General features: G+C 42.1%; 1 protein-coding gene across 1 annotated transcript; it reads left to right on the top strand.

The window, feature by feature from the left end:
• Positions 1-4,910: 4,910 nt before the first annotated feature.
• Positions 4,911-5,882, top strand: LOC142169598 (uncharacterized). The gene has a single exon (XM_075231484.1). It carries the CDS (start codon positions 4,911-4,913, stop codon positions 5,880-5,882), a length of 972 nt encoding a protein of 323 aa, XP_075087585.1.
• Positions 5,883-10,502: the final 4,620 nt, after the last annotated feature.

The following is a 10,502-nucleotide window of genomic DNA, read 5'->3' as shown; positions in this document are numbered from 1 at the left end:
CGTTAGCCTTAATGCACGAATTATTTGCTCTGTGTGACTTCCTACTTATATAAATGAAGAAACTAACTCTTGTTCCTTTTTCTTTTCCTTCTTCCTATTTTTCTTTTGCTTTATTATTACACCAGAAAAGAAAGTTGGTTTGTGTCGACCAAAACTGATGGAACCACCATACAATCTAAGGTCAAAGGGAAAGATGTCAGCTGCAGAAAACCCAACTGAACATGCTATGGTCATAGCCGACAGCCCGGGGCAATCGAGGGAAAATGACAAAACTAGGAATGATGAACGCGTGGCCAGGATGGCCCGGGAAATGGAGTCTTTAAGGGAGGAGGTACATTATATTAGGGAACTAGCGCACCTGGCCGTGATGACACTTCCTCAACCACCTCGATTCCCTTCTTTGGATTCACTCCCTGATCGCTTTCCTTCCACATCACGCCAAAACAACAACACCCCAACATCTGCCCCTACCACTCAAGTCATACCTCCATTGACCCTCGCTAATCCACCAAATCCCCCTATACACACTTCCTACCTACCATAGTACATTCAGACTTCACAAAACCCGCCTATTACTATCAATGCAACTCACACCCCTCCTCGTGATGGGGCCACTTTTACTACCAACCAGCACATACATATGGCACATGTCGCCGCCCATATGCAGTACGTTCCCCCTGTATATGACATTTCTGAACCTACCTTTACATCACCTGTCACGGTCAGGGTGCCTTATGAGATTGACCAATACGCTGAGATAGAAAAGGAAGCCAGGCGTAAAAAAGAAGAGTCAGTATCTAAGCAGTTGCAAATTTTGAGAAGGCAAATGAAGAGCCTCCAAATTTCTCGGGGAAGTGAAAGTTTGGACTACGAGGATCTGTGTATTTATTCGGATGTGGATATGCCTGGAGGGTACAAACCCCCAAAGTTCGATATCTTTGATGGGACAGGTGATCCTCACGCACATTTAAGGGCATATTGTGACAAGTTAGTCGGAGTGAGAAGGAATGAGAAGCTAAGGATGAAGCTATTTATAAGAAGTTTGACGGGAGAAGTACGCAGCTGGTACACTCGACATGATCCGTGAAACTAGAGAAAATTGCAAGATATGGCGGAGGACTTCATGAATCATTTTCGATTCAATACAGAGATAACTCCCGATTGGTCTGTACTGATGAACCCACAGAAAAAAACCATCCGAGGCATTCCAAGAATATGCATGTTGGTGGAGGTCAGAGGCCGCCAGGGCACAACCTCCGCTGGATGACAGTGAACTAACCAAGTATTTCATCAGACCCCAGGAAGGGATATACTTCGAAAAGATGATGGGACTGATGGGACAAAAATTCTCCGAGCTGGTCAAGATGGGAGATTTCTTAGAAAAGGGTATAAAATCAAATAAAGTACAATCCATGGCAGCACTGCAAGCGGCCAGCAAGGCCATCAAATCAGGGTCAATTGGTAGCACAAATAAGAAGAAAGAAGAGGTCTCAGCAGTTCTCTCTTACTATCAACCCAACTCACATCACGAAAGCACTTTTTATTCCCCAAACAACCATACACCCCCACCCACTTACACTCCAGTCTATAACATCCAGCCATATTACCATCCTTAACCACAATACAACCCTCCTCGAGCCAACAACAACAAAAACCCACAACAACCATATGCTCATGTCCAAACCACTACTCACCAAAACCGACCTGCTTATGTACCCCGCCCTCATCCCAACTTTGAAGAGAGGGGTCCTAGAAATTATACCCCGATTGCTGAGCCTTTGGCCCAATTTTTTTAAAGATTGAGAAGAGCAGGATTGATACATCCAGTCGAAGGAAGGGTTCCTGAATACCCCTCCAAGTATTTTGATGTCACTAAGAGATGCGTGTACCATTCCAATGTACCCGGGCACAATACTGAAGATTGTTTTAAGTTGAAAAATAAGATTAGATCACTGATCATGAGCAGATCCATCTAGTGTATTTCGGCAACGATCAATATGAATCGCAATCCGCTTCTAAACCACCGAAATCAGGGTGTTAACATGATCACATTGGATGAAGAGTATGACCTAAAGGGAATGATTGTCACTATAGGAAATGTTGAAGCTGTCAGGATCCCTTGTCAAAGGGCTCCAATGATTACAGTACAAGTGAGACCTACAGTGACTGTTCAGACCTATCAGTGACAACCTGTCGTTGCTACAAAAGACGAGAAAGGTCGAGAGTACAAAACCGTCCCATGGACGTACAAGCAAAAGGGAAAGGCCAAAATGACAGACTCTGCCACAGCCCATGGTATGACTGGGTCTGGGAGATGTTACGCTCCTGAAGATGTCAATCGACAGAACTTGGGAAGAGAGCAAATTCAAAGAAGGAACATAAAAGACCCAAAAGCCCCCGAGTTTTGGAAGAGAATGTCAAGCAAAGAGTATTTTGTGGAGGAGCAGCTGAAGAAAACTCCAGCACAGATATCAATCATGGATCTATTAATGAGTTCCGATAGTCATAAGGACGCCCTATTGAAAGTATTAAGCGGGGTAAGTGTACAAAGTAACACCACTAGTGAGGCACTGGCCGCGACAATTGGGAAAATGGTTGAAGTAAACATGATCACTTTCAGAAAAGACGAACTTCCTGTCGAAGGCACAAGTCACAACAAGGCTCTTCACATCACTGTCAAATGTGGGGGGAAAAGTGGTGTTCCGGGTGTTAGCCGATGGAGGGTCATGAGTCAACATTTATCCGCTCTCCACCCTACGAGAGTTAAGAATTCATTTAAGGGAAGTCAAAGAAAGCCACGTAAGGGTGAGAGCCTTTGATGGTTCGCAAAAGGATGTTATTGGAGAAATTTATTTGGCCTTGCAAATTTGTCCGATCGAATTCCCCATTTTATTTCACGTAATGGACATCTCCTCTTCCTATAACTTATTGTTGGGCAGGCCCTGGATACATATGGCAGGGTCCGTGCCATCCACTTTGCACCAATGCATGAAATTTTAGTGGGGATGTCAGGAGATCATGGTTCATAACGAGTAGGGTCACTCCGCCTATTTGGAGTATGTTGTTGCATTCATTGAAGGGATAGACGGAGTTGCTTTCCATGCAGTGGAAATTATGCAGACAACCAAAATGGAAAAGGCTGAATAAAACTTAGGAATGCAGTCGTCGTATAGATCTAAGATAGCTATGAGGGAGATGATGAAATATGGATACAGGCCAGGAACAGGGCTGGGAGCCAAGTCGGATGGAATCATAAAGCTAGTTGAACATAATAGGCAGAAAGGAAGGGCTGGCATAGGATATCAGACTCCGGAAGAGAAAGCTCCTACCATTAGCTCCATGAAAAAGGCTTTTGTGCCAGAGCATGTTGCAAGTCCGGGTCAGGGTTCAGTACACGAATACAATATCATCAACGGGATGGGAAAGTTGTTCGTGAATATGATTGAAGAATGTTGTAAAGGGACTGACATCAAGACATCGACTATCAGGGATGCCGAATAAGGGGAAGAGATATGGAATTGGACTGCCAGTCCATCTTTGGTTTGCTAGGAGTCTTGGTAGTATGGAACTGTAAAAGTTTTCTTTTGAAAAGTGCACGATCAATTGAGGCCTGCACCATGTCTATACCTTTTGTCATTTGCCTCTTTTGAACGCCTAAGATGTTCCGCTTTTGATGAAATAAAAAGAATCATTTTCTTGAATATTGCAACTTTATTTACCGCTTTATTTATACTTAGCTTTTCTTTCAGTAATCAAACTGCTAAAACCCACATTCTACGATTATGACATATAACAAAATCGTTGAGCACAACAACCCAGATTATGAGGAGTATGATGAGAGCATGATGCCCGAAAATCTCCCGAATAAGAGATCAAACAGTTGGAGAGTCAGAAAAAGCCCAACCTCGAAGAAACGGAAGTGGTCAATCTTGGAAGTGAAGAAGATGTAAAAGAAACCAGAATTAGCATTCACCTAGAAGCCGAGTGGAAGGAAAAATGGTAGAGCTCCTCTGACAGTACATCGACGTGTTCACGTGGTCATATGATGACATGCTGGGATTAAGTACTGACATTGTCTAGCATCGACTTCCCACCGATCCTACCAGACCACCGGTCAAGCAGAAACCTAGAAAATTCAAACCTGATTTAAGTCTGAGGATAAAGGAAGAAGTGACCAAACAGATAGAAGCGAATGTGATAAGGGTCACCAATTATCCAAGCTGGTTGACAAATATCATCCTAGTACCCAAGAAAGACGAAAAAATTAGAATATGCGTGGATTATCGACATCTCAACAAAGCTAGTCCAAAGGACGATTTCCCTCTGCCAAATATCCATATTCTCATCGACAATTGCACAAAGCATGAACTGCAGTCATTTGTGTATTGTTTCGTTGGGTACTACCAAATCCTGATATACGAGGAAGATGCAGAGAAGACAGCCTTCACCATACCTTGGGGAGTTTATTGCTATAGAGTCATGCAGTTCGGTCTCAAGAACATCGGTGCCACCTACATGAGGGATTTGATGACCCTCTTTCACGACATGACTCATAAGGAGATTGAAGTGTATGTGGATGATGTCATCACAAAGTCTCGATAGAGTTCGGAGCACTTGGACGACTTAAGGAAATTTTTCGAACGCATGTGAAGGTACATTTTGAAGTTGAACCCAGCAAAGTGCGTATTCGGAGTCCCTGGTGGAAAGCTTTTGGGCTTTATTGTAAGCAGGAAGGGAATAGAACTGGATCCATCAAAAATCAAGGCTATTCAGGAATTGCCACCACCAAAGAGCAAGAAAGATGTCATGAGTTTCTTGGATAGATTGAATTACATCAGTCGCTTCATAACCCAGTCCATAGTAATCTGTGAACCCATTTTCAAGTTGCTAAAGAAGGATGCTTCCACAAAATGGATAGAAGAATGCCAGAAAGCCTTCGATGGAATCAAGGATTATCTGTCAAATCCGCCAGTACTGGTTCCCCCCAAGCCGGGAAGCCATTGTTTCTCTACTTGTTAGTCTTGGATAATGCCTTCGGCTCTGTGTTGGGACAGCATGACAATACTGGGAGAAAAGAGCAAGCCATCTACTACTTAAGTAAGAAGTTCACTCCATGCGAGGCCCAGTACACTTTGATAGAACGCACGTGTTGTGCTCTGACTTGGATTGCCCAAAAACTAAGGCATTACATGACGTCATACACTACGCATCTGATATCTCGGCTCGACCCGCTCAAGTACATCTTCCAAAAGCCGATGCCTACCATAAAGCTAGCTAAATGGCAAATTCTCCTCAACGAATTTGACGTTGTGTACATAACTCAGAAGGCTATCAAGGGACAAGCTTTGGCCGACCACCTCATAGAAAATCCGGTGGATGGGTATTATGAGCCACTTACTACATATTTTCCCGATGAAGAAGTGTTATTTGCTGGAGAAGATATTGCAAAATCGTACCCTGGATGGAGAATATTTTTCGATAGAGCAGCAAACTTCAAAGGAGTCAGAATTGGGGTAGTCCTGATTTCGGAATCGGTACAGCACTATCCAACATCGACAAAGATAAGGTTCCCTTCTACCAATAATAAGGCTGAAGATGAAACATGCATTCTTGGAATTAGAATGACAGTCAACATAAATGTCAAAGAACGTTTGGTCATAGGAGATTCTGATATGTTGATACAACAGGTTCAAGGGGAATGGTCCACCAAGAACGTCAAGATACCTCCATACCTGCACTGCATAAAGGAGCTATGCAAGAAGTTCACAAAGATTGAGTTCAAGCACGTCCCCGGGATTCAGAACGAGTTTGTTGACGCCCATTCAACCCTATCATCCATGATCAGCATCCAGACAAGAACTACATCGACCCTATCGAGGTAGAGATCAGGGATAAACATGCCTATTGCTTCCATGTAGATGAAGAGCCAGACGATAAACCATGGTATCACGACATTAAGAAGTTCCTTGCGACCAGAGAATACCTAGAGGATGCTACTAATGGTCAAAAGCGAGCCCTCAGGAGGCTAGCAAACCACTTTTTCCTCAACGAGGAAGTCCTGTACAGGAGGACCCCAAATTTAGGTTTGTTGAGATGCGTAAACGCTGCTGAGGCCACCAGACTATTGAAGGAGATACATGTAGAAACGTGCGGACCCCACATGAACGGGTTCACATTAGCTAAGAAGATCTTGAGAGCCGGATAATTTTGGATGACTATGGAAAGCGATAGTATCCGCTACGTGCAGAGGTGTCACCAGTGCCAGATTCACGGGGATTTCATCTGGGTTCCGCCAAATGAGCTAAACGTAATGGGTTCACCCTGGCTGTTTGCCGCTTGGGGCATGGATGTGATTGGACCTATATAGTCTACCACATCAAATGGACATCGTTTCATCTTGGTAGATATCGACTATTTCATCAAATGGGTCGAGACATCAACTTACAAGGCCTTCACGAAGAAGGGAGTGGCAGTTTTTGTCTAAAACAACATCGTCTTCAGATTTGGGATATCAGAGTCTATCATCACTAACAATGCCGCTAATCACAATAGCGACCTTATGAGAGAAATCTGCGAGAAGTTCAAAATCGTCTATCACAATTCCACAGCCTACAGACCACAAATGAATGGGGCAGTCCAGGCAGCCAACAAGAATATCAAGAGAATTCTACGGAAGATAGTAGACAATCACAGACAATGGCACGAGAAACTACCTTTCGCCTTACTAGGCTGTCAGACTACCATGAGAACATCCACTAGGGCAATGTCGTACATGTCGGTATACGACACTGAAGTTGTGATACCCGCAGAGGTTGAAATACCATCTTTAAGAGTCATTCAAGAGGCAAAGTTGGATGATGCAGAATGGATACGGGCCAGACCGGAGCAACTCATGCTCATTGATGAGAAAAATAATGGATGCAGTATGTCATGGTCAGCTATATCAAAATAGAATGGTGTGAAGCCTCACCAGTTCGCACCGGGGCAGTTGGTTCTGAAGAAAATCTTTCCCTACCAAGAAGAAGCCAAAGGAAAGTTCGCACCAAACTGGAAAGGTCCTTACGTGGTTCACTGAGCACTGTCGGGTGGAGCTCTAATCTTGGCAGAAATGGATGGAAGAGTCAAGACGAAGCCTATCAACTCAGACACAATCAACTGATACTATGTTTCAAGACAAATAGAGTTAAGTTTTTTATGTAACAAAACTACGTTCAACCTGACCTCCCACTCAGGGATACGTAGGCAACCCACGTAAGGTTCAGTTTCTCTCCACCCTTTCTCTTGTAATAGAAAAACCAAATATCACTTTTGTATGTTGCTCATGAATTACGCCGACTTGATTTCCTCAAAAATGAATACGTAGGCAATCCTCATCGGATTCAGTCATCATTTGTAAATGAACTACATTTTGGCTTGATTCCACTAGGATACGTAGGCTGTCTGAGTCAGACTCGACCATTTTCAATCATAATCTCATCATCTTGCATCTATTATAATCAAACTACGCCTTGACCTGATTCCATTTGTATACGTAGGCTGCTTGAGTTACGCTCGGTCATCTTCATCATATTTTATCATAATCCAAAAACTACGTTCAGACCTGATTCTGTTTTGGATACGTAGGAAACCTGAAAGAGTTTTGGTCATAACCTTAGGAAAGCCCTGTAATGCATTAGTTCAAATTAGGACGTAGCCGCTACAGCAAGCAGTCGCATAATCAGAAGCATCACAGAAGACCGACATCAACCGGACAAAGCTTTCAAGAGGATACGCTCGCGCGTGGAAAACCTTTCGCAACATGTCATAATCCGGAACGACGGCATTTGCCTTAAAAACAAACTATTTTCAAATGGTTTCTAAACACAATATATATATATATATATATATATATATATATATATATATATATATATACCGTAATTTGTTCCATCTACTGAACTTCGCAATCATGTCAAAGGCCGGGGCAAACCAACACGGTGGTCGACATAAACCAATTTCCCTGCCCCTCCCCCGCCCCCACTAAGAATTTTTCTTTGAGTGCAGGGTCAACAGGGAGTAAAGAGGCATTAGGACCACACTAGGGCAAATGACAGACCCGCCACTTGCCTAAGATTATCTCTCTTCCTTCTTTAGTTGATTTTTTTCTGGTACAGCTAAAGCTAGCCTTTGAATCCTTTGCAGGTACCTCGAAATCAAATAGTTGATACGGAAAAACATGTACATAGAAAAATTGCTTGCTCAAACAATTAGAGCACCTTGTAGAAATGAGCCGTCAGCTTCACCAATTGAAGTCCTGCATATAGCAAACTGTCTGCTCAACCAATCGGAGCACCCTATACAAACGAGCGGTCGACTTCACCAATTGAAGTCCTGTATATAGCAAATCGTCAGCTCAATCGACCAGAGCGCCCTGCACAAATCGAACGTCAGTTTCGCCTAGCCTTGTATATAGCAAACTACATACTTCGCCAACAAAGCAACTCATATCGCTGCTCTGTCGCAATGGATGCCAGAGTAGACAGTCGCAAACCTCGTCACCGATATTCTGCCAATCGATGGCCGCAACTTAGCTTCGCAGTCAAGAGTATCTCTTGGGCATGCTTTTATTTCATTTGCTATTACTTTGAATGTTTTAACGTTTTGTTCATGCAGCTTCAGGCATGATTACAGTTTAGTCAATCACTCCCAAGCGGAGATTACTTTACATTTCAGTACAAAGCTCTTCCAACAAGCGAAGATGCACTTTATAAATCAAGCTCCCCCAACAAGCAGAGATATTTCTCAGTGCAAAGCTCGCCCAACAAGCGGGGCGCACTTTACCAATCAAGCTCTCCCAACAAGCGGAGACAATTTTCAAATATTCTGACAGCTGCGGAACGGCACACAGCCCGGCTAACAAATCGATTCAAGATCAAGTATCCCATTATCCCAACCCTAAATTACGGTTCGCCGGCAGCCAGGTATCATTATTCCTGCATCATTTACATCGCATCCTAATATATTCTGCATTGCAATATATTGTATGCGTGTATTTCATTTGTTTTGCAGGAACAAACACCGTAGTGTGGAACTTTTCTTAGCAGCAGACACACTATGGGGACAGCAAACCCATTAGTGGGCCAAGGATCCAAGTTCAAGACGATCAGTGAAACTCAAAATTTTCAAATCCTTCAAATCAAGCCGCAAAATTCAAGCTATCATAAGTGCCCAATCCCCCGTCTCGTCGTATCGTCATAATATGATACTGGGGCAATTCCTGCAAGTGCCGCTTCCTCAATATCTTCATTCCATAACTATATGAGGCTTAATCCTTATTAAGCCCGAGATATGTAAGCATTTCAAAGCCAGAATTCGGCCCCAATATTCCCAAAATTTTCCCAGATTCTTCCTTAACTCAATCTGCAATTCACAATCTTCGTGCCACTCCTACAATACATACCTAAAGTCGGGACAAAATTGGCTTTGGTTCAATTTCTTTGCCCGAAAACTCTTTCATTATCTCCAATCAAAGAGGGGCAGGTGTTGACGGCCAATTTTGACCCTCCCTTTTTAAGTTAATTTACTTATACTTAATAATTTACAATAAATATTTTTAAGAGTATTTTCTAGTAATAAATATCTATTTAATTAAGTATTAGTTTTGAAATTAATCGCGTAGTATTACTATTATGTAATTACAAATATACTTACTATTTTAAGATTATTAAAATAACTCTTATATATACATTACATAGGTTCTATAATTAATTTAATGAATTACTCTTTAATTTCTAGTTAATTGGACTATTATGTGAAATTCGAAATTAGTGTTGCAATTTAGAAGAAAACAAAACAAAGTATTTTACAAATAATCAATTAAATTAATTATTAGTATACATAGTAATTGTAATTTTTACCACATTTATTGAAAATTGTTAAGTTTATTTAAATTAAATTCAAAAGGGGATTAAAAGACAAAAGAGCTACAATTGCAATTCTCAATCAAATGTAAAATGGCTATTCTTCTAATTATTTTCAGCCAAATTGCTAAGGCACAAACAGAAATACCCAGTCCAAACACCCCATCTCCATTCTAATGTGGCAATCCAGGCCACTCTCTTTGCACCAATCACCGCGTGCCACGCCACCCTCTCTCACCACTCACACAAGAAACACAATGAATCTGAGTCGTCTGTTCCTCATATCAACGGCTCATAATTGATCTCCACTTCTCTTTAATTTAAATACCCAGAGTTCTAATCTCAACCATCCGATCAAAGTAATCAAATGACCACCGATTTTTCCCACTTAAATCATTTCTAAATTTTCAATTACTCAAATAATCAGAGTCGTTGATCAACAGACCCAATGGCTCACGTTCTATCTCTCGTCTTTAATCCTAGAGACACACCATATTACCCCAAACCCTAATCATTTCCCCTTTCACTCAGCCGCCCCCATTTCCCTTTCTTCTCTCTCTTCTCTCATCTCAATCAACCATCATTCTCAGAACCTTGCACAAA

The sequence above is a fragment of the Nicotiana tabacum genome, chromosome 15, assembly GCF_000715075.1.
Source record: "Nicotiana tabacum cultivar K326 chromosome 15, ASM71507v2, whole genome shotgun sequence".
NCBI lineage: Eukaryota > Viridiplantae > Streptophyta > Magnoliopsida > Solanales > Solanaceae > Nicotiana > Nicotiana tabacum.
Note: the sequence above shows the minus strand (reverse complement) of the source record. Positions and strands in the feature narration are given on the sequence as shown.